General features: G+C 33.5%; 1 protein-coding gene across 2 annotated transcripts in view; it reads right to left on the reverse strand.

Annotated features, from left to right (window-relative positions):
* The window catches only part of LOC127790820 (rRNA biogenesis protein RRP5), a 120,464-nt gene extending 102,953 nt beyond the window's left edge, over window positions 1-17,511 (reverse strand). Inside the window, exons 1-5 of one of the 2 annotated variants that reach the window (XM_052320516.1) lie at window positions 17,180-17,511; window positions 16,862-17,067; window positions 15,806-15,946; window positions 15,494-15,667; window positions 8,413-8,512 (exon numbers count right to left, since the gene is read on the reverse strand). In XM_052320516.1, coding sequence (XP_052176476.1) covers window positions 8,413-8,512; window positions 15,494-15,667; window positions 15,806-15,946; window positions 16,862-17,067; window positions 17,180-17,348 — 790 coding nt within the window. In that variant the 5' untranslated portion in view covers window positions 17,349-17,511. The remainder of the gene's footprint in view (window positions 1-8,412; window positions 8,513-15,493; window positions 15,668-15,805; window positions 15,947-16,861; window positions 17,068-17,179) is intronic. The other variant, XM_052320517.1, reaches the window with a different exon arrangement.
* Window positions 17,512-25,902: the final 8,391 nt, after the last annotated feature.

The following is a 25,902-nucleotide window of genomic DNA, read 5'->3' on the forward strand; positions in this document are numbered from 1 at the left end:
AGGACAAAGACTTGGGACTGATTATTGGACAAGCTAAGGAAGGGGAAGGCTTATACTATCTTGAGAAATATGAAAAAATACTCGTTGCCAGGTGGAATCAGCTCTTAACATGTCTTTCAAAATCACATATACCCCCAAATACACTATTTGGCTGCATCATTACAGGATGGGACATCCTGCTTTTTCCACTCTTAAAATCATGTTCCCTTCTTTATTTAAAAACCTTGATATTAGACAGCTTCATTGTGATTTCTGTGAGTTTGCCAAATATAGACATGTTGTTTTTCTTGCTAATAATAACAGATGTCTTACTCCTTTTGAATTGATTCATAGTGATATCTGGGGTCCATCAACCATTCCAAATGTTTCTAGGGCACGTTAGTTTGTTTTGGTCATTGATGATTGCACAAGGGATACATGGGTCTTTCTTCTTAAATCTAAATCTAATGTGAGTGATATTTTTCCCAATTTCTTTTCTATGATCCACAATCAATTTGGGGCACAAATCAAACAATTTCGGCCAGACAATGCAAGGGATTATTTCAACCAAACCCTTTCCAACTATTTCCTTCAACAGGGAATTATTCATGAATCCTCATGTGTTTCTACCCCTCAATGGAATGTGATTGTAGAACGAAATAAAAGCCACCTCCAAGATACTACTAGGGCATTGTTGTTTCACAAAAATGTGCCAAAACAATTTTAGGGGGACGCTGTCCTCACAACCACTCATGTCATAAACCGATTGCCCTCCCGAGTGTTACATTTTCAGACTCTAATAGTTGTTTTATCCCACTTCTATCCTGCTCTTCCTACCACAAATCAGCTTAGTCCTAAAGTATTCGGATGTGTTTCATTTGTTCATGTTCACAGTGCTCATCAGGGGAAGTTGGATCCTAAAGCTCTTAATTGTGTCTTTGTGGGCTATCCTTTTACACAAAAAGGGAATAAATGCTATCATCCTCCAACTAAAAAAATTTTGGTTTCTGAGGATGATACCTTTTGAGACTAAACCCTATTTTACTCAACCTTCTTTTCAAAGGGAGACCTCAAGTGTGGAAGATAAGATGGGTTGTTCCTTCCTAACTTTCTACTAGCTCCAGCTCCTAAACCTCTGCTTGACCAACCTACATTTAAACCTCTTCCTCCTAACCTACTACCTGAACCTGCATTAGACTCTACCCCACCTACGCTTGGCTCTACCTCACAAACTCATAAACCTAAATCCTCCCTCCAACTTGTTCTCCAAACTGAAAGGGGAGAGACCACCACTGACAAACATTTTCTCCAGATTTACTCAAAAAGGAATAATCCAGAACTCGAACCAAGGCTACACCTATCATTAGTTCCATTATCTAGAAATGAGGTAACATCTATTGACTCACCTTCTAATGTTGATTACATAGCTAATATTAACCTTCCTATAGCACTAAGGAAATGAATTAGAGAGTGCACGAAATATCCCTGTTAAAGCATTTGTTCTAGATTAGGGCTTGTAATGTTAGGGATATTTCATATAATATTTCTGCTGTTATGTTTCTAGAAAGAGTTTTATTTTTTCTAGGGCTGACCGAGGTTGTTGTAACTGCTATTGGGCAGTCGGTCAGGTAGTGATCTCCTGCCTTTGTTTGCTTATATATAGAGGCCGAGGGGAAGTCTTTCATGTATGCTTTCTTTGTGGGTTAGCAAGCTATCTTGGGGTGAGATTGTGCAAAGAGGAAAGAGTGAATATCTTTCTTGTAACAACTCTATATAGCTTTCAGGTTTATGGGCTAGGTGAGAGTTGAGTTTGAGTGCACTTGTAATCTTGCATTAATATTCAAGATAGTGGAGAAAGTAGGGGCGAAAGCCAAGCTGGATGTAGGTCTTTCATTGAGACCAAACCAAGGTAAATTCTTGTGTGTTGTGTAGTTCTTGATTGGTTCTTGATTTTTTTCTGATTGTTGTTCATTTGCGAATTAGAGAGAGATTTCGTTTGAGTGTTTGAGTGATCATATAAAGGGTGAGATCTAGGTTAACAACTTGGTATCAGAGCTAGTCACCTCTAGATTGAATCAACGCCTCAACAATCTCAAGTCGTAGAAGGCGATCTAAGGAAAATCAAGAAATGGCGCCGATTGCTTCTCGGTCAGATATCGACAAGTTCGATGGGAGCAATGATTTCGGCCTATGGAGGATCAAGATGGAGGCACTGCTCTACAGCCTCGGTCTGGAAGAGGCGCTAGTACAAGAAGAAACAGAAAAGGGAAAATCAACCGAGAAAGAACTTCAAGCCCTAACCGCAAAACAGAGTGAGGCGCGGGTGCAGATCAAGAAGAAGGCCTATAGCCTTCTTATTCTGAGCCTTGGAGATAAAATGCTCAAGGAAGTATCTAGGCTGAAGTCTGCGGCAGAAGTTTGGAAGAAATTGGAGGATCTATACCTCAAAAAGACCCTCTCCAGCCGGTTATTTCTCAAAGCCAGGTTTTTTAATTTCAAGATGCATGAAAACCAGAAATTTCAGGATCATTTAGATGATTTCAACAACCTATGTTTAGACCTAGAGAACATAGATGTCAAGTATGAAGAAGAAGACAAAGCCTTAGTTCTCCTATATTCTTTACCCAAGTCTTACGAGAATTTTGTAGATATTCTTCAGCATGGTAGGGATAAACTATCTTTAGAAGATGTTATAGGGGCTTTAAACTCTAAAGATTTGAGAATAAAGATGGATAGTAAATCATCTCTAGCAAATGCATTAACTGCAAGGTCTAGAAATCCTAAGAAATACTCTAAGAACAAAGGTAAATCAAGATCTAAATCTAAGAATGGAAAAGGGCCGATTAAGTGTTATTATTGTCAACAAGAGAGTCACATCAAGAGGCATTGTCCTAAGAGGAAAAAGGACTAAGCCAAGAAGGAAAAATCTGATGGTGGGGTAAATGTATGTGACACCGGTTATGATAGTGCTGATGCACTAACTGTTAGTGACAATTATGACAACCAAGATTGGGTCTTGGACTCAAGCTACTCTTTCCACATGACTCCTAGGAAGCAATGGATCCAAAATTTCAAGGAAATTAATGGGGGAAAGGTTCTGTTAGGAAATGATTTTGAATGTAAAGTCCAAGGGGTAGGAGATGTGAAATTAAAGATGCATGATGGGACACATAGAACCCTCACTGCAGTAAGGTATGTCCCAGAACTTAAGAGAAACTTGGTTTCTCTTGGGGAATTGGACATATGCGGATATAAATACAAGGGTGAGGGTGGAGTAATTAAAATACATAAAGGCTCCCTAGTATGCATGAAGGCTGCTTTAAGAAATGGAATTTATTTCCTACAAGCAACCACTTTAAGTGGTGAAGCTGCCAGTGTAAGTTTTAATTCCCATAATAAGGCAAAGTTGTGGCATCTAAGGATGTCACACATTAGTGAGCAAGGGCTCAAGGAACTTGCCAAACAAGGGATTTGGAGATAGGTCAGTCCCTAGACCTAGGTAAATGTGAATCCTGCATTTATGGGAAGACAGCCAAGATTAAATTCAACAAAACAGCCATCCATTCATCAAAAGCTCCCCTAGATTACATTCATTTAGATCTATGGGGCCCAGCTCAAACCATGACTCATGGGGGCTCCCGATACTTCCTATCCATAATAGACGATTACTCAAGAATGCTTTGGGTATATGTTCTAAAGTCTAAAGATAATACCTTTGAATCCTTTAAGACTTAGAGGAAAATGGTAGAAAATCAAGTTGGCAGAAAAGTAACGGTTATTAGGACTGGTAATGGGCTAGAATTTTGCAATAGGGATTTTAATCAAATGTGCAAGGAGGGAGGCATAGTTAGACACTTAACAGCCCCCGGAAACCCTAAGCAAAACGGGTTGGCTAAGAGAATGAACCGCACCTTGCTAAAGAGAGTAAGATGCATGCTCTTTCATGCAAATTTGCCAAAATCATTTTGGGGTGAGGCTGTGTCTACAGCAGCCCATATCATTAATAGATCACCCTCAGCAGCCATTAACTTCCAAACTCCATATGAAAGGTGGACAGGACACAAACCGAGCCTATCACACCTTAAAATCTTTGGATGTTTAGCATACGCCCATGTGAAACAAGGAAAACTAGGGCCTAGAGCCAAGAAATGCCTATTTATAGGCTATCCCTCAAGTGTTAAGGGTTATAAGCTTTGGAATCTAGAATTAGATGGTCCTAGGACTATAGTCACAAGAGATGTGACATTTGATGAGTCTTCTACCATTAAGGTTAGCAACCTTCAAACCCAGCATAGTCTAGGAGAGGAAAAAGAAGCTGTCCAAGTTGAAATTTCTGGATTTGACCCAGCAGATACCCCAGACCAATCTGAAACTGCATATGAGTTTCAGGAAAGTAACCTTGAAAATGATCAGGCTATTGATCAAGCCCAAGAGTCTTCCCATCATGATGAAGATGAGGAAGACAGTGATATAGATTCCAGCTTAGGTGATAAACCAAATTTGGACAGATATAGTGTTGCTAGGGATAGGCAGCCTAGGGTCCGAAAACCTCCCAAGAGATTCGGTTATTCTGATCTAGTAGCTTATGCATTTACCAGTGCAACCGAAATAGGAGGGGAAGAACCTCTCACTTATTAAGAGGCAATATCTTCTAAGGATGCTGGAAAATGGCAAGAAGCCATGAAGTCTGAAATAGATTCTTTAAATAAGAATCAGACTTGGGAATTGGTTGAAAAACCAAAGGGGCAGCGCATAATAGGCTGCAAGTGGTTGTTTAAAATCAAGGAAGGGGTAGGAATTAACCCTAAGCCTAGGTATAAGGCTAGACTGGTTGCAAGGGGGTTTACCCAAGTTCAAGGCATTGATTTTAATGAAATATTCTCCCCTGTTGTGAGACATACATCTATAAGGGTTCTTTTAGCCATAACAGCCCACTTAAATCTAAAATTAGAGCAGATGGATGTTACCACTGCTTTCCTCCATGGGGACTTAGAAGAGAAGATTCTAATGGATCAACCTAAGCGTTTTGAAGCTAAAGGAGAGGTGGAGAAGGTATGTTTGCTTAAGAAGTCCTTATATGGACTTAAGCAGTCCCCAAGACAATGGTACCGTAAATTTGATACGGTTATGATTAGCCAAGGGTATTTGAGAAGTTCCTATGATAGTTGTGTGTACTATAAGCATATTACCCCTAACATTTCAGTGTATTTACTCCTATATGTGGATGACATGCTCATTGCAAGTCAATCCCATCAAGAAATCCAACTTCTAAAACAAAGATTAAAAGCTGAATTTGAAATGAAAGAGTTAGGTGAAGCTAGGAAAATTCTAGGAATAGAAATTTCTAGAGACACTCAACATAGAAAGATATACCTATCTCAAAAGTCTTATTTAGCCAAGGTTTTATCCAAGTTTAAAATGTTAAATTCAAAGGCAGTTGGTGTGCCTTTTGCACCTCATTTTAAGTTGTCTTCAGATCAGTCCCCTAAAAGTGAGGAAGATAAAAAGGAAATGAGTCATATCCCATACTCTAGTGCGGTAGGAATCCTAATGTATAGTATGGTATGCACTCGGCCAGATTTAGCTCATCCTATGAGTGTTGTGAGCCGTTTTATGTCCAATCCAGGGAAAGATCACTGGAATGCAGTGAAATGGATGCTTAAATATCTAGCTGGAACTCTAAGTCATGTTCTATCATATGGTGGTGCTAAGATAGGAGCTCAACCTAGTATTCTAGGTTATTCGGATGCAGATTATGCTGCTGATATAGATAAGAGGTGGTCCACATCTGGTTGGGTATTTCAATTATGGAACTGTACAATTAGTTGGAAATCAAGTCTCTAACATGTAGTAGCATTGTCTACAACCAAAGCAGAATATATAGCCCTTTCGGAAGCTTTTAAAGAGGCTATATGGCTTAAGGGTTTAGTTAGTGAACTCCTAGGTTTAGATGTTAAAGCAACCTTGTTATGTGATAGTCAAAGTGCCATCCATTTATCTAAAAATCAGGCACACCATGGAATGACAAAACACATAGATGTAAGATTTCATTTTATAAGAGAAATGATAAATCTGTTTTTTTATCCAAAGTGGCAGGTGAAAAGAATGTAGCAGATATGTTTACAAAATCAGTTCCAGCAGCCAAGCTTCATCATTGTTTGAAGATTCTTCAACTGGGGCTAGCAAGAAACTGAAGATTGCTAGAATTAGGAGAAGCCTTATCAAGACAAATGGGTGGAGAATTTGTTAAAGCATTTGTTCTAGATTAGGGCTTGTAATGTTAGGGATATTTCATGTAATATTTTTGTTGTTATGTTTCTAGAAAGAGTTTTATTTTTTCTAGGGCTGACTGAAGTTATTGTAACTGCTCTTGGGCAGTTGGTCAGGTAGTGATCTCCCGCCTTTGTTTGCTTATATATAGAGGCCAAGGGGAAATCTTTTATGTATGCTTTCTTTGTGGGTTAGCAAGCTGTCTTGGGGTGAGATTGTGCAGAGAGGAAAGAGTGAATATATTTCTTGTAACAACTCTATATAGCTTTCAGGTTAATGGGCTAGGTGAGAGTTGAGTTTGAGTGCACTTGTAATCTTGCATTAATATTCAAGATAGTGGAAAAAGTAGAGGCGAAAGCCAAGCTGGATGTAGGTCTTTCATTGAGACCGAACCAGGGTAAATTCTTGTGTGTTATGCAGTTCTTGATTGGTTCTTGATTGTTTTCTGATTGCTGTTCATTTGCGAATTAGAGAGAGATTTCGTTTGAGTGTTTGAGTGATCATATAAAGGGTGAGATCTAGGTTAACAATCCCTTATATCCACTCTCTCACTTTGTATCCTTTAAAAGATGCTCTCCATCTCATAGAAGCTTTCTTACAAACATACACACAGCATCCATTCCTACCACATTATCAGAGGCTTTAAACTGTGAAAATTGGAGGAATGCCATATATGTTGAAATGCAAGCTCTTGAGAAGAATAATACATGGGAGATTGTGGATTTACTAAAAGGGAAGAAACCTATCGAGTGCAAATGGGTCTTCACAATCAAGTATAAAGCAGATGGGACACTTGAAAGATACATGGCTAGGTTGGTAGCTAAGGGTTATAATTTATGATTAATTGTGTAGTAGTTTATATTGCAATCGTTATTGCCAAGTGTAAGTGTGAGGCGATGCCTCTCTTATTGTTCAGTGAACTGCATATATAAGCAACTCAACGATCTCTCTTGTAAGTGGTTAATTCATTCGATCATTTTAGTAAAGTGCTCGAGGTTATTTTTCTCTCTTCTTGTTCTTCTTCATTTGTGCCCTAGGGCTTTGTTACAAGATAGAACCATGAATGGTGCATCCTTGATGTCACAAATCAGATGATCCTAAAACCACCATACACTAACACACAAGGTTATAAGCTGCTAATATCATGAATAAGCTCTTTACACAAGGTTGTAAGCTGCTAATGCACTCTCTCAATGTTCAAATGTACATCTCAAGTAACTGAAAAGACAAAGAAGAACTCCAACTTCATTATATTAAATGCTCAAAGCATTCATTTTATCCAATTGGTAGAAATTCATAAAAACTAAATGCTACAGAACAAAAGGCATATATTCTGTGCATCAAGCTCTAATAAAGGAATTCATTCTTCACTTATAATCAATATGTACAGATGTTGATGTTTTTATATATATTTTTTTTTATAGTCTTACTCCTTACCTCAGGACCAAAAAAAAAGCCTATATAGGTGCAAGAAAAAACTTAGTGGAGAGCTCTTAATTTTTTTTTTTTAAATGTGGAGAACTCTTAGGTATGGCATGGGTTAGAATAACCTTACAAAACATATAGTCATAGATAGAGATGATTAGCTAGCTAGAATACATATAGCCAAGCTCAGCTAGTAGGATTAAGGCTTGGTATGTCATTCTATTAATGCAAATGGAAGAAAGACCACATCTAAGTATTGGATTGGGGGGGGGGTATAGATTCAACCAACAAAAACATTGCTAGCTGGCCTATTCGTTATGAACGTTTTTGGGGGGACAAATAAAGCATTGTATTCAAAAATGCCAAAAATGTGTAAAACCATTCCAACATATAGAAAATATCAAATAAAGCATTCTATTCAGCCATGTAAAGTTCCCCAAAAAAATATCACCACAGGTTCCACTTTCCAAAAATCTCTTCAAGTTCTTCCACACCCCAATACTACAATACACTTATACACAAAGTGCAATCTCCACACACTTCTTGGGACAACTGTGAAAAAAAAGCATCAAATCCTTCACAAACAAGATCACATATGCTAAAACTCCTAATGCCAGTAAGCTGAAGTTTCAATTTCACACCCCTAAGGCATAGGGAGAAAAACATCATTTCATATGAACAAGAACATAGTAAGGTCTAGTAAAAAGATGGAATATAAAAATAGAAATCAAACGTTACCAGCTTGATTGTTCTTTGACAAGAACCCAGTAAATGAAGGCAGTCCAAAATGAAGTATATAACCATGATCTTCAATACTTTTCACATATGCAGAAAGAACCTGTAAATTATATAAAGAGAAAATATTAATGTGAAGCAATTTCTAACAAGAACATCATGATGAGAAAGTGATTGGCATACCAAATATGTGGGTACAAAATTATAAGCACCAAGGAAATCAGAAGATCGCAATTCTTAGCGGTAGGCCAGGTTAATAAAGTCTGAGACATATCTAACACCACGTTGTTAGAAGAGTCTTGTAGTGACAATTCCCATCTACCCTCACACTCAAATCTCCCTCAAGATGGATACAACCTCTCACACACGAATAGGACAGAAAGTAGGATACAAGAAACAACACAAAACAAAGCACTCACACACAAGACATGCGAATTTATCCTAGTTCAGAACTCCTAACGGAGAACCTACATCTAGACTGGGATGATCTCCTTCTTCACTATCTTGAAAACAGAAAACCAAGATTACATGCACTGATTTCACATAGTGCCCTATTACCAAGCTGCCCTACCTGGAGATTACAAAGCAATGAATACTTTCCTCTCTTGCACATACACACAGCACATACTCTTTCTCATGATAGAAATGAAAACTTATTGGGGAGAGAATGAGACCCCTCGGACCCTCTATTTATAGGCTATAGAGGGCGGGAAATACAAGGACACCAACCTCGGTAACCGCCTTACACACGTGGCGGTTACTGTTACAATCCCTAACTACCGGTCTTCTAGAAACTTTAATATATTCCTTCTCTTTGACCTTCCTCTCCCGTGACCATGTGTCTATTCCTTAGGCAAATACTTGAACAAGTCTTTTTTTAAAAAACAGAAACAAGCTACTGAACATAATAACTAGAGAAGAGTTTATCTAACATGATGTTCCTATAAACAATTGATTTTCTTTTCATACTTAGGAAAATTATTAAATCAAAAAAGGTGCCTACCCAAGTTCAACAAAAACAGCAACACAGCCAGAACAGCACCCACAGAACCACAAGTGATACGAAGGCAATCACATACGTTAACATAGATGCAAACATGGCATAATACGGACACCATGACAGTAATCTTTGAAAGATACAACAAGAAACAGTGACACATTAAAACTAAATATTATAGTTTGTATATGCATAAGAATAACTCATATTCTATAAGGTAATAAATAAGTACAATTAAAAAGTACTAATACATTCTATGAACAACTTATTCAAAGAAAAAGATTCTTTTGGCAAGTGCTATCATTTAAAGGGTGATGATATTAACACACCCCAAATTAATGTCAACAAGCTAAGATTTTTGAAAAGACAAAATATTGAAATCCAAAAACTCTCTTCCCCAATGGCTACAACACTTACTAGTTTTGCATTTGGGTATTTTTGTCTTTTTAAAGATTTTTCTGTGCTAACATCAATTTGAGGTGTGTTAATATCACTGCTTTATTAAAAAAAATAAAAAAAAAGCACCTATAATGGGCCAAACCCTGTCTAAAAGTGGTCAGAAACCTGTAGGAAATTCCATCTTGTTGAAATATTGTCTCGAGTATATGGTATAAGAAGAAGAAGAAAAGTGAAAGCAGTGAGTGATGGCAATGCGCTAGAGGGCCATTGAAGAATTAGATAGAAGTTTATATCCCAAACTATAATTAATGGAAATTGGGGGGGTTAAACTGTAAATATCTAATGTTTTCTCTAGAGATAACCGCCAACTCTATGAATAGAGTGCTAGGGGGTGTGTGCGGTGATTCCATTCTTTTCTATTGTAATGAGTGCATTGTATTCTATGAGAGGAAGGCTAGAATTCTGTTTTTAGCTTTGTAATTTTGGGAGAGAAGTTGTTGTTTTGTACTCGGGAATAGGGGAGAGATCTTGCTGCTGTACTGGTCTTTCTTCTCCTTAATAAGACTGCTAGGAGGGCTCTTTGAAGGCTGGATGTAGGTTTCCTTTGAGGAAACCGAACCAGGATAAATCCACGCCTACTTGTGGTTTGATTGTTTCTTGTTTTATTTTCATTCTGTTTTGATTGTTTATGTTTCTGTTTTCAATTCCTATTATAGTTGGGAAGGGTAGAGAGTGTTGAGAGAGGCATATTTCATCTAAGGGTAATTCCACATAGTCCTAAGATAACAAATTGGTATCAGAGCTAGTTTTTAGGATCAAGAACAGTCCAAGAACCTTCAAGATTTCATCTGTTTTGAATTCTCTATCATAGAACAGTGTTATAATGGCTGCAACTAGGTATGATATTGAGAAGTTTGATGGCCAGAATGATTTTGGCCTTTGGAGGATGAAAATGAAAGCATTGCTAGGGAATCTAGGACTAGAAGAGGCTTTAGATGAGGAAGAAACACTGCCTGAAACCTCCACTGAAGAACAGAAAAAGGAAAAATCAAAAGAAAAGAAAGATATTGACAAGAAAGCTTTTAACACCTTGATTTTAAGTTTAGGGGACAAAGTCTTGAGGGAAGTGGCAAAATGACCACGGCATCAGACCTTTGAAAAAGATTGGAGACCCTTTACTTGACTAAAACCTTGTCTACTAGGTTATATTTGAAAACCAAATTTTTCTCCTTTAGAATGGATGAAGGTAAGAAACTGCAGGAGCACATAGATGAGTTTAACAAGTTATGTTTGGATCTTGAGAACGTAGACATTAAATATGATGATGAGGATAAGGCCTTAGTCTTATTGCACTCTCTACCAAAGTCATATGAAACCTTTGTTGACATCTTAAAACATGGTAGAGACAAGTTGTCTCTAGATGATGTGACCGGAGCCTTGAGATCCAAGGAATTACAACATAAGGTTGAAGGAAAGAACTCTATACATGATGCTCTTACAGTTGGGACTAGACCAGAAAATAGGGACCCTAAATTTAAGGGTAGGTCTAGGTCAAAGTCTAGGAATGGCAAGAAAATGATAAGATGCTATCACTGCCATGATGAGGGACATATTAAGAAGAATTGTCCCAAAAGAAAGAGTGAAATACTAGAGAAAAACCCTGGAATTTCTTCATCTGTGTGTGAGGCTGACTATGATAGTGCAAATGCCCTATAAGTGTCTAGAAATGCTGGAAATGTAGCATAGTTTCTAGGTTTAGGGTGGACTTATCATAGGAAATGGTTTTTTTTCAATTTATAGTCATAGTAGGTGATAAGGTGTTAGTAGGCAATAATCAAGAGTAAAGTATCAAACCCATTAGAGATCAGCTTCTAAGATCTAGGGAGACCCATCTAGGCGTTGTCTCATGGTGGAGCTAGGTGAGGTGAACCTAGTGAAGATGATGTATTCCTAAAGAATTCCCAAGCGTATATGAGCTTGCTGGAATTTAGGAAGCTTGCTGGAAATTGCTTCTGGTGTGAGGGGTTAGGTGTGTGGAGTTGTGTAATAGGTATACCTAGGTCTCCTAAAGCTAGGGTTCTTACCTATGAGGGAAAACTCTACTAATAGAACATGGAATTAGTTGATTCGAAGGCCAAGTGATGGAATTTGGAATGCTGGCCAGCAAGGAGAATCCTTTGGGAATGTCCAAAACTAATCTATGAACCAGGGTATAGCAATAGGAAAATCTGGAAAATGTTTTGATCAGATTCATTGTGTAAGCTTGGGCTGAATTGTGAGAGGGAGGAAGCTAGTGTTTAAGATAGCTTTGGCTCTTGCAGTGAGGGTCCTTTGTGATCAGTGAGGGGAAAAGGGTGTGTGCAAGGGTTGTCTTGTATGGTGAAGCCCATGGTTGATCAAAATCTGGATTAAGCAAGGAAAGGGAAGGAGAATTATCTTGTAGGAAATGAGCAAGGGAATAGAAGGTTTAGAGTGCTGCCTAGAATGGGTAGTGAGAGGTCTTAAGTTAGTTTCCAGTGAGGTATGGAATGTTGGGTTTGAAGGATGCTTAGGCTCAGGTTTGAGTGCTAAGGAGCAGGCTGGAAAATAGAATCTCTTGTATAAGAAGAGGTGATGCACTCTTGTCCAAATGAATGGATGGAGCCATGTAAATTTGGGGAGAATGTTGGACTTAAATGGTATATCTCTTAGGTTAAAGGGGTGGAGTGCTGTTGTAGTGTCTATTTGTAATTAAGGAAGTGCTGGAAATGGGGAAAAGTCTAGAAAAAATGCTAGACAAATGGCCATTTGGATATAGCAGCACATGAAGGCTTAATTTGGATCAAATAGGTAATCTCTAACAGTCAGTATCCATGTGGAAATTAAGAGAGAAAAGTGATCTTATAATGTAGCCAAGGGATAATAGGCTAGAGGGAAAGGTAAGCAAGGATTGGTTGCTTAGAAGATCTCTCTAGGTATGATAGTAATTCCCTAGGTAAGATATAAGATTGTGATAGTCCAAAGGGTAAATTGAGTGCATGAGGAAGCTGTGTCAATTTCAATGGTATGCCTAGGATAAGTAAGGCAGCTTCATTGATAGTTATCCAATGGGAATCTCAAGGTGAAGCTGAGGTGGTAATTCAGTGTTTGAGATTGTTGGAAGGAGGAGAAGTTGGAAAGATAAGGCAAAGAGGTTGGAATAGAAATGGACAGTTTATGGAAGCCTAGGATTACCCAAATCTTAAGCATATCTTGGTAGGCTGGTAGGTAGAGATGAGCAGTCATGTTTGTTTGAAACAAACATAAGAGAAAGTCAGTGGTAAATCCTAAAAGGCCCGCTTTGGGTGCTAGGAGTAAGTCTAGTAAAGTTAAGGCCAATCCGGGTAAGGTTCACTGTGTTGTGATGCTGTGTAAAATGATGGAACCTTTGGGATCAAGGAATAACATCAAGTATGGATTTTGGTTTATGGTGGAGGGTACCTAGATGAAGAGATATGTTTTTAGGATATATATGTTGCATTTGATGTGCAGCAGGAACCCTAAAGGAAAGTCTAGGTAGAAAAGCTGAAACAGCCAATAGGCAGTCCATTTTGGCTTAGTCTTTAGTCCCTCCATGTAGTATATCAATCATATTGGTGTTAGGAATATGTTAATTAGGAAATCCCTTGAGGGGGATAATATCTAATGAAAGTTGCAAGTTTAGTTATTGCAGCTAGGAATTTATTCAAAGGTGGTCCATTGTTATGTTTTTTCAGCATTGTTTTGTTTGATATGTTTGTTTTATGTCTTGATTGATCAAGAGCAGCAGGTCATATGAAGAGCAAAATGAGAGCAGGAGAAGTTCATCTATTGAAAGGCCAAGGCTTGATGGATGAAGGTTGAAGTATACTCAAGAGAATGGTGGAGAATTGTTGAAATAGTCTCGAGTATATGGTATAAGAAGAAGAAAAGTGAAAGCAGTGAGTGATGGCAATGCGCTAGAGGGCCATTGAAGAATTAGATAGACGTTTATATCCCAAACTGTAATTAATGGAAATTGGGGGGGTTAAACTGTAAATATCTAATGTTTTCTCTAGAGATAACCGCCAACTCTATAAATAGAGTGCTAGGGGGGGTGTGCGGTGATTCCATTCTCTTCTATTGTAATGAGTGCATTGTATTCTATGAGAGGAAGGCTAGAATTCTGTTTTTAGCTTTGTAATCTTGGGAGAGAAGTTGTTTTGTACTCGAGAATAGGAGGGAGATCTTGCTGCTATACTGGTCTTTCTTCTCCTTAATAAGACTGCTAGGAGGACTCTTTGAAGGCTGGATGTAGGTTTCCTCAAAGGAAACCGAACCAGGATAAATCTGCGCCTACTTGTGGTTTGATTGTTTCTTGTTTTATTTTCATTCTGTTTTGATTGTTTATGTTTCTATTTTCAATTCCTATTATAGTTGGGAAGGGTAGAGAGTGTTGAGAGAGGCATATTTCATCTAAGGGTAATTCCGCATAGTCCTAGGATAACACATCCATAAGAAAATCATCCACTCCTCTTTTAAACCCAGAAAGAGGGAAAGTGCAGTTGTTTCCTTCAAAACGTGAATTGGGTTTTCATCACCCCTACAAGTTCTTCTGTTTCTTTTATGCCATAAGCTCCATATCTTACCCAAAAAAAAGTGATGTTCCAAACTTTTCTAAACCTCCCATTTATACAATTCCTCAACCAAGAGTGTACAATGTCCAAACAAAAATACTTCAATATAACTATCAAGAGTGCTAAGGAATTACAGACTCTAATGGAAGAGAAACTGGGGAAACAGATTGATAGTTGAATATAACTATCATTTAAACAAGTGCTAAAAACCAATTGAACCTAAAGCAGAATTTTGTATTATTACCCACCTCCAATCTTCATTCTGCTGGATGTTGTCAGAACCAGGAAAGCTCACAATAGATTTCTATGGACGGTGCAACAGAAAGTGGGGAAGGGACATTGCTTAAAGAACTTTGGGGTATTGTTTTGTGCATAGAAAATTGCCAAAGACGACTCCTTATAAATAGAATCCCATAGGCATTCAGTTATCAAAAGAACAACATTCATGACAACATGTTGGATGCTAAAGGAGTGAGTGATGTTTGTGAAAGCATGTTACAAGGATACTATTTATTTGTTTCCCTTCCTCCAATGCATAAATTTATCGAGCACGGGATAAAAAGGCACTTACAGGTGAAGAAACCTACAAGAGTAACAATAAGAAAAGTTTGTCCTTTCAACGTTGTCTTTCTGTTTAACCAAACAACATATTTTGAGAATGAGACTAAAGCTAAAACTTGAATAATTTGACCAACTGAGATCTCAATTGCTTCTATAAAACCAATGATGTGGAGAATAAAAGCTCAAATCAGATTGTTAGGTTGCTGATATCTGCACCATAATATATTATGCTCCTCAGTAACTGTACTTATTCACCCATTGTTAAATTATCAAAATATTACTAAGAATATACTTTTGCCTTTTGCAAGTAAAGATTATTTGTATATATTAAATTTCGTATTTTCATCAACTTAAGCACAGTATTCATATAAAATACAAACGAACGAACATAAAAAATGGTAACAAGATTAAAAAAAAAAAAAGAATAGGATTAAAGTATCATAGGCATTTTCCAAATAAGAAAACAACTATAAATATCACATGAGACATTATAAAACATTTGAAAAAGACATACCATTCCTTCTTGAATAAAATCCAAGGTTAGGCTCTTATACAATAATGAAAGGCGCAAAGAAAGCCAGATCTTTCGTTTCCCCTTCTCTTTCTTATCATCATCCAATTGCAATACAATGCAAGAAACAAGTTGGCCAACATAATACATGCTGGAAAGGTAATTAAACTCTATATCCTGGTATAAACAAAGATAACAACTCTTAGTTATTTTAAGCCACAATAAATTTACAGGGAAAAAAAGGAAATAAATAAGTAAATTATGCCAAATTCATTTTGGCAACAAATATATGAAGATGAAGTACAAGCTAGTCACCTTCACTACATTATCTAAAATGGGATCAAATGCTTCACTTGCATGAACCAATCCACGCAAGCCACCTGGAAGACTAATTACAATATCTTTCACATTTACTTCGGCAATAACTCCCCATAGCTTCATTCCAGGAGTAACATTCTGGGAATATACACAAAGCAGAATTTTCAAATGAAACACTAAAGCATGACAAGTTATGGAATCTCTAAAGTGATCTTGAGCATCAGAACATTGTTAGAAATACCCAAAATACACTGGAAAGTTTACTGATCAAGAAAGAAAAAATAATTGCAGCAACTTTAAAAACCAAGATCAGATTACTAAAATATTAGCCTAGAACCTTCAAAATGACACAAACTAAATCTCGTGAAGGCCAGAATAGCTAATTATCATGTTTGAAAATGAATGCAAAAGTAACTCCGTGTGTGTGTGTGTGGTGTTGGGGGAGGGGGTGGTTTTTGCCGCCCCAGAACAAAACCATAAAACTGAAATTTGAATTTATGAACATCATGGCACTAACATTGTTCCAGAACTGACATTGCTATCCGAAAATATAATGAGAACAAAAAACAACTAAATATGCCACGACAAGCTTGCTTCCTACACCTTAAGGCCTGAGAAATAATAGAAAAAACAAAGTAAAGCCAGGCAATTTCAACGGTTAACCACAGACAAAGTGGGGGCAGGTTTTAGAGAATAAACACAACAGAGGACAGCTTTGCGTAACAGTAACTGTTAATCAGTTGTTGCAGGTGCACATTGGTGACTTCAGAATCCAGGCGTGAGACGACCAAAAATTGATCTCTGAACGCATTCATGATTCACTTTCACCTTATACTAAACAAGCTAGGTTGGTGGTGCGACGTCCATAATGTCAATTGATCTCAGAATGCATTCACTGCTGAAATATCGCATTCTCCATCCCTTGAATTATTATTGCTTACGAAAATAACCCAATTGCACTGTCCGGGAACGAGAGCCCAGCGAATTGATTAAAAAAGAACCAAAACCCAAATATTAACATATCACTACTAAAAGAACTAATGAAATACCTACCTTCCAGGCGATCCTATTTGCAAACCTTGGGAGTTTGCCAGAAAAGCCACCACCAAAAAGCGAACCTAAATCATCCTCTACTGAATGAGTTCGCTTTTGTAGCTTCTTCTTCTTCTTCTTTAACCCCCTCCCCTCCACATCGAACTCCGCATCGACTTCGGCTCGGACTTCATCGAGCTCGTCCCGGCTAAGCGAACTTGCCCCGCCTATGAATACAATATAATAATTTTAATTTTAAACACGCATCCAATTGCATATATGCATATCTACAAAAATATATGAATGCACATGCGCGGGCGAGGGCGTAAAGGTACAAACCTCTGGGGAAGTCGGGGACATCGTCTTCGAGCTGCAGAGCCACTGCTTGATACTTGGCGGCAGCGTCCGGTTTAGTTTTGGGTTTGAATGATTTCTTGGATGGCTTCTGAATCTGCTTCAGCGCAGGTTTTGATTTCTTGTTCGGGGATTTCTTGGAAGGCGGTGCCATTTTGGCCAAACGCAATTTAGGGTTTTGAAGAAAGAGTCGCTTTTCGCCGGCGGCAACTATGCAGAACGGATGCTCTGGGATTTCTGTTTTACGCTGGTTTTATTCAGCGAGCCCGCGCCCTTGCAGAATGGAAATCGACGCAACCGCGGCGGGGTTTAGGGTTTTGCGTTTTCTTTTTCTTTTTCTTTTTCTTTTTTTGTTATCTTTTCTCATTTTTTATACAATTTGTGTTTTGTAAATAAATTATTAAATTCTGAATTGATTAAGGGACTATTTTACATAAACGAAATCTCAGAGGCAACCACTTTCATTTGATTTAATTGTAAAATTTATAATATGTTTTGAAAATAAAACAACAACAATAATATATTCATCATTTATCCCATTACGTGGGGTCAGTTACATGAATTCTCGACTTTTATGTATTTCTATTTTTTGTCATATCTTCATTTAGATCCATACACTTCATATCAAATTTTAATGTATCTCCCAAAATCTTTTTGAATCTGCATCTATCTCTTTTTTTAATTAATTATAAATAATAATAATAATAATAATAATTGTTATTTTCTTTTAAAAATGACAAAATAATACTTTTATCATTCCTCAATATCCTATGATTTTTTTAAAAAAAAAAAAAAAACAATGATGGTGTGTGTTGGCCATCACTCATATTATCAACAATTAAATATTTATAGGCCCAATGTATAGGTTAAGTGACGAATAAATAATACGCTAAAATTAGTACCAATATGTCACAAGTTTAATACTTAACTTAGATAGGAGTTCAAGACTCAACTGTAATTTATTTTATCTGTTGAAATTGAGGGCACGAGTCACGGAGAACCGTGTAAGAACTGTAATCCCAACAATTAAATCTTTATAATCATTGTTAAAAATAAAAAATAACAGAAAAATGACCTAACTACCATAGAATTCAATTCTTATGAGTTTACGCATAAAATATTGGTATTTTCATTTTTATCGATGATTATTGTCAAAATTCATAAGAAATAGATATAAAATAATAGGAATAAGAGAGAAAAAAATAAAATCTACATTTGCCCATGGCGATTGAATCAGCTGAAATTTAATAGGTTTTTAGTAACTATCATTAAAGAGAGATGAAAAATGTAAAAGAAATAGGAGATAATTATATTTTTTATATTTAGAAATTTTAACAATAACGCCAAGGAGAAAATTGCAACAATTTGCAAATGTGTTGGTTCTTATACGCACATAACAACATTGTCACCCTGGTCCTCATTTGGCATCCTTTGTGTAGATTGGCACATTTTTTATTAAAAATAAAATATTATACATATCCATCAATCTTGAGACAAGTTTGAAATAAATCAATTAACCAATCATAAATTTAAAAATTGTAGCATATGGAACCATAAATTCTTTTAAAAATTTCTATAGATGTTATTAATAGGGCAAATAACTAAATAGAAAATTGAATGCTATGTGAGAGAGGGACCTACTTCTATAATGACTAATAACTTATAGACTCTTTGCACCTTTACATAATATACATAATTAAATATTGAGATTGACCTAACTCCATAAACTTTGTTTGATCACTTTAGTGGATTTTACTAATTTTATCAACTTATTTCTAACAATCCAAAATTTTAGTTACCAATAACCCATTTATAGAAAAATATAAATAATTATAACATTCTTGGGATGATCGCCCTTGAGCAGCCCTTGCTGCTTGTGTCCTCGATTTCAGCAAAAAGATAAATCACAAGTGTGAGTTTTTGCCTCACTGTGCAGGGCGAGAATCGAACTCACAACCCACTGGTGCGAACCCAATATATCATTTGTCTGACTACTGAACTATACCATAGGGACAACATTCTCTCACTTTGGCAATACTAATTGGGTTTTAGTATTTTAACAAAGAAAACATTTTATTTAACAAAATGACCCTCGAATTAAAGTGGCCAGATAATCAAAACATCTCAAGTGTAGAATCTTGCTCAAAGAAACAATTAATGTCGAATCATGACAATTATCACACTTTTCAATTACTATAAGACTCCCACGATCACAATATCAACATCTCAATAATATAGGTTATAATTGCGATAAAGTATAAAGTGGTGTCGTTTCATATAATCCAAATATATTTATGAACCAAGGAACCATATTCAATCCATTATATAACCAAAAATTTGGTCATTTATGATATGCTTTTAAATCGAAACAACATTGTATTGCATATTTTTAGATAAATGTTATATCTACATGAGTTCATAACGTAAAGGATAATAATATATTAAAAAATGTACATCTATATGATGGATAAACATCAATTGTATATGATAACAAAGTATTAATTGTATGTAACCATACTCTTACTAAACAAATACATCAAAAGAAATTAAAAGTCTCATGTTTTTAACATGTCTATCAAGATTAGTAGGCCCAAGGACTTTGGTTAATAGATTAGTTATCATACAATCAATTCTAATGTGTTCACATTGAACATCACCATTGTCAACCCATTTCTTTAGCTTCAAAAACTTTAATTCTATATACTTTGTGCCACCTAAATCTGTTTTGTTCTTTGTAAAGAATGTTGTTGAAACATTATCATAGTAAATCTGTATTGGTATAGAGATGAAATCAACTTTTTAGTCTTATGATAAAATATTTTAAGCTTCATGGTTGATAAAGCCATCACCTCAGCTTACATGGTTGATAAAGCCATCAAAGATTGCTTGGAACTTTTCGAAGATAATACACACTTGCAAGCATAAAAATATAATTTGTTGTACATTTTCTATCATATGAACAGCCAACTATGTCTACATATGCATGGCCTATAACCTTAAAGTAATCAACTTTTTTGTAGATGAGAATGTGATTTTTGGTTTTTTTTTTTGTAGGTATCTCATAATTTTTTTTTTTTTTTTTGGCAACTACCCAATATTCCTTTGTAGGTTTAGATAAATACTTGACAAGAACACTCATTATATATGCAATATCAAGTCTTATGCAAACTTGTCTATACATTAAACTATCCACAACACTATTGTAAGGAATTGTGTTCATTTCACATTTTTCAAAATCAATCTTAAGGCATTGTTCCTTACTTAGTTTGTCTCTCTTAACAATACACTACAAAAAAACTGGCATTTAGCGGCGGTTTTTTTTGCATTTAGCGGCAGTTTTTAACCGCCGCTAAGTGATTTAGCGGCGGTTTTCAAAACCGCCGCTGAACCAGCCGTCGTGGAGTATTTAGCGGCGGTTTTGACCAACCACTGGAATAACCGCCGCTAAATCACTGATTTTGCGGCGGTTTTAAAACCGCCGCAAAATCAGTGATTTAGCGGCGATTTTTTTAATTTTAGTGGCGGTTTTAAAAATTGCCGCTAAAATTAAAAAAAATTAAATTTTTTTATTTTAGCTGCGGTTTTTCAACCGCCGCAAAAATTAAAAAAATTAAAATTTTTAAAAAAAAAAATTAAAAAAAAATTAAAAATTAAAATTTTAGCGGCGGTTTTAGAAACCGCCGCTAAAATTAAAAAAAATTAAAAATTTTACTCTCTCACCCGCCCGCGCCCACACGGTTGCCCACCGCCCAGCCACGTGGCCGCATATCCGCGCGCCACGTGGCGAATTTCCAGCCTCCCCCTTTCCCCAGTTTCGAACCCACAACCTCCCATATGCCATTGCATGCTTGAAACCGCCTGATCTACCAACTTCTCTTGTTATATAATTACATATATAAATTATATACCACTATTTTTTAGAATTATATTTTATATTTTTTAATATAGAAAGAAAAACATTAATTAATTTATCATTTTTTAAAAGAATAAAGGAATAAATTAAAAATAAATTAATTGAATTAAATTAACTAAATTAATTTATTAAAAATAAAAAAATTATATATATTTTAAAATTATTAAAATTTTGTTAAATTTATTTTATTTTATTTTTATTTTTTTAAATTAAATTTTTAACTAGTGGTGAACCCGCGTGATATGTGGGAGAGTTTAATTTAAAAATAAAAAAATAAATTTATTATTTTAAATAATTTTAACTAAATTGATAATTATAATTTTTTTAATCTTTAATCATATTGAAAAAATTTAAGTTTACTTAATTATTCACTATTCAATATGCTAATGGAGAACACTTTTAATTCAATATACTTATAAATTTTTTTTATTATATTATATTTATTTATAAATAAATATTATAAAATCTATAATATTTTCACTTAAAGACGTTCGTTATTTTCTATTTATTATATTATAATTATAAATATAAATTAAAACTCTTAAATATGAGTACGAATAAGTTTTTTCAATAATAACAAAATTTTAAAAAAATGAATTTTGATTTCTTTCATAGTCTTAAAAATGTGATACCTTAAATATTAATTAGCATTGAAAAACTCTAATACTTGACAACCCTAATAATTGACATTTGACAAAATACTTTATTTGACTATCATATTTTATTATTATATAAATATACATAGAATAAAGATATAAAAATAATATATTAAATAAATAGATACTTTTCTATGACTTAATTAATAGTTTAAGTTGTCTATTAATATTTCTCATAAAATTCATGCAAATTTAATATAAAACAATTAGCATTGAAAAACTTGTATATTTAAAATTTATTATTAATTTTACATAATTAGTATATATTATTTCGAAACAATTGAAAGATTTAAATTATTAATGCAAATTACAAAATGTAAATTATTAATGTAATAAGTATTAAATGCAAGTTTTAGGGGAAAATTTTATTACTACTTATCATTTCAAAGCAATTGAAAGATTTAAATTATTAATGCAAATTGCAAAATGCAAATTATTAATTCAATCAGTATTAATTGTAAATCATTAATGCAAGTTTTGGAGGAAAATTTCTTTTTTGAAGACTATCCTATTTTTATATATGTAAAGATGCAAATTACAAAATGTAAATTATTAATGCAATAAGTACTAAACGCAAATCATTAATTTGGGGGAAAATTTTATTACTATTTATTATTTCAAAACAATTGAAAATTTTAAATTATTAATGCAAATTACAAAATACAAATTATTAATGCAATAAGTATTATTTGTAAATCATTAATGCAAGTTTTGGGGGAAAAATTCTTTTTTGAAGACTATCCTACTTTTATATATATAAAGATGCAAATTACAAAATATAAATTATTAATACAATAAGTACTAAATGCAAATCATTAATTTGGGAGAAAATTTTATTACTATTTATTATTTCAAAATAATTGAAAATTTTAAATTATTAATGCAAATTACAAAAAACAAATTATTAATGCAATAAGTATTATTTGTAAATCATTAATGCAAGTTTTGGGGGGAAATTTCTTTTTTGAAAACTATCCTTCTTTTATATATATAAAGATACAAATTACAAAATGTAAATTATTAATGCAATAAGTATTAAATGTAAATCATTAATGCAAATTTTGGGGGGAAATTTCTTTTTTGAAGACTATCCTACTTTTATATATATAAAGATGCAAATTACAAAATGTAAATAATTAATGCAATAAGTACTAAATGCAAATCATTAATTTGGGAGAAAATTTTATTACTATTTATTATTTCAAAACAATTGAAAATTTTAAATTATTAATGCAAATTACAAAATACAAATTATTAATGCAATAAGTATTATTTGTAAATCATTAATGCAAGTTTTGGGGGGAAATTTCTTTTTCGAAAACTATCCTTCTTTTATATATATAAAGATGCAAATTACAAAATGTAAATTATTAATGCAATAAGTATTAAATGTAAATCATTAATGCAAATTTTGGGGGGAAATTTCTTTTTTGAAGACTATCCTACTTTTATATATATAAAGATGCAAATTACAAAATGTAAATTATTAATGCAATAAGTACTAAATGCAAATCATTAATTTGGGAGAAAATTTTATTACTATTTATTATTTCAAAACAATTGAAAATTTTAAATTATTAATGCAAATTACAAAATACAAATTATTAATGCAATAAGTATTATTTGTAAATCATTAATGCAAGTTTTGGGGGGAAATTTCTTTTTTGAAAACTATCCTTCTTTTATATATATAAAGATACAAATTACAAAATGTAAATTATTAATGCAATAAGTATTAAATGTAAATCATTAATGCAAATTTTGGGGGGAAATTTCTTTTTTGAAGACTATCCTACTTCTATATATATAAAGATGCAAATTACAAAATGTAAATTATTAATGCAATAAGTACTAAATGCAAATCATTAATTTGGGAGAAAATTTTATTACTATTTATTATTTCAAAACAATTGAAAATTTTAAATTATTAATGCAAATTACAAAATACAAATTATTAATGCAATAAGTATTATTTGTAAATCATTAATGCAAGTTTTGGGGGGAAATTTCTTTTTTGAAAACTATACTTCTTTTATATATATAAAGATACAAATTACAAAATGTAAATTATTAATGCAATAAGTTTTAAATGTAAATCATTAATGCAAATTTTGGGGGGAAATTTCTTTTTTGAAGACTATCCTACTTCTATATATATAAAGATGTAAATTACAAAATGTAAATTATTAATGCCATAAGTACTAAATGCAAATCATTAATTTGGGAGAAAATTTTATTACTATTTATTATTTCAAAACAATTGAAAATTTTAAATTATTAATGCAAATTACAAAATACAAATTATTAATGCAATAAGTATTATTTGTAAATCATTAATGCAAGTTTTGGGAGGAAATTTCTTTTTCGAATACTATCCTTCTTTTATATATATAAAGATGCAAATTACAAAATGTAAATTATTAATGCAATAAGTATTAAATGTAAATCATTAATGCAAATTTTGGGGAAAAATTTTATTACTACTTATTATTTCAAAGCAATTGAAAATTTTAAATTATTAATACAAATTATAAAATATAAATTATTAATACAATAAGTATTAATTGTAAATTATTAATGCAAGTTTTAGGGGGAAATTTCTTTTTTGAAAACTAAATTAAATATTTTAATGAATTTTGCGACGTTTTTGAAAAATCGTCGCAAATATTAATTTAATTTTAATTATAAATTATTTAATTATTTTTGAATTTAGCGGCGGTTTTTCAGAAACTGCCGCTAAATTAATTTTTTTAATGAATTTTGCGGCGGTTTTGAAAACCGCCGCAAATATTAATTTAATTTTAATTTTAAATTATTTAATAATTTTTGAATTTAGCGGCGATTTTTTAGAAACCGCCGCTAAATTAATTTTTTTTAATGAATTTTGCGACGGTTTTGAAAATCGACGCAAATATTAATTTAATTTTAATTTTAAATTATTTAATAATTTTTGAATTTAGCGGCGGTTTTTCAGAAACCGCCGCTAAATTAAATTTTATTTTTTAATTATTTAATTATTTTCTAAATTTAGAGGCGATTTTTTGAAAACCGCCGCAAAATGTAAAAAAAACTCGCCGCTAAAATAGTATTTTGTGGCGGTTTGCAAACCGCCGCAAAATTTCATTTTTTACGGCGGTTTTAGAAACCGCCGCTAAAAATCAATTTTTTTGTAGTGATAGAAACTACTCTTAATTTGCAATCTTTCATATTGAACCTATTAAACACTTGATCAATATACTTAGATTAAGTCAAACCTAATAATTCTTTATTTTTTTTATATCAATCTCAATATCTAAAAGAAAAACTTGTTTCACTTAAATTTTTCATGTCAAATTAATTGGATTACATTTTTTTCATATCATGTAGCAATTCCAAATCATTGTTGACCAACAAAGTATTATCAACATATCAAACCAAGAAGATAATATTGTTCCCACTGACTTTAAGATATATGCATAAATCAACTATATATATTTTTCATAAAACCAAAAGATGAAACAATTTTATAAAATTTCAAATACCATTATCTTGAAGCTTATTTTAGGCCATAAATGGTCTTTTTTTAGTCAACAAAAGATATGTTCCTCATCATTTATCTCAAACCTTTCAGGTTGTTGCAAGTATACTTCATTTAAAAAAGTACCACTAAAAAAAGTTGTCTTTACATCTATTTGAATTTTTTAGTAACATCTTTAGAACTCTTTAGGTTTTAGATACCAGTTTATATTTATAGCCAATGGGTTTAAATTCTTCTGGAAACTCAATTGATTCTCAGACGCAATTATATGTCGTATATTGCTTTTATTCTTTATCACCTTTTGTAAAACTGGAAGTTGCTTCTTTATAAGTAATTAGATCAAAAATCCCCTCAATATCATAATCACACTAAACCAAATAAATCACCATATACCTCATTTTGTGTTGGGATCGCCTGAGTGGAAATTCTTGTACAAGTGAAGATTCTGTAATGAAGAGGGAATATATGTAACTGAATTGTTTGTTGTTGTTAGTGTTGTGTGTCCTAATGTTAAATTTGGATGACATTTAGTAGATTTGTTTGTAATACATTAATTATATTTTTGTATAAATCTTTAAAATGCAAAATTTTCTTTATTCATATTTTCTCCAATCAAATATAT

This window comes from Diospyros lotus, chromosome 14 (genome assembly GCF_014633365.1).
Source record: "Diospyros lotus cultivar Yz01 chromosome 14, ASM1463336v1, whole genome shotgun sequence".
Lineage (NCBI taxonomy): Eukaryota > Viridiplantae > Streptophyta > Magnoliopsida > Ericales > Ebenaceae > Diospyros > Diospyros lotus.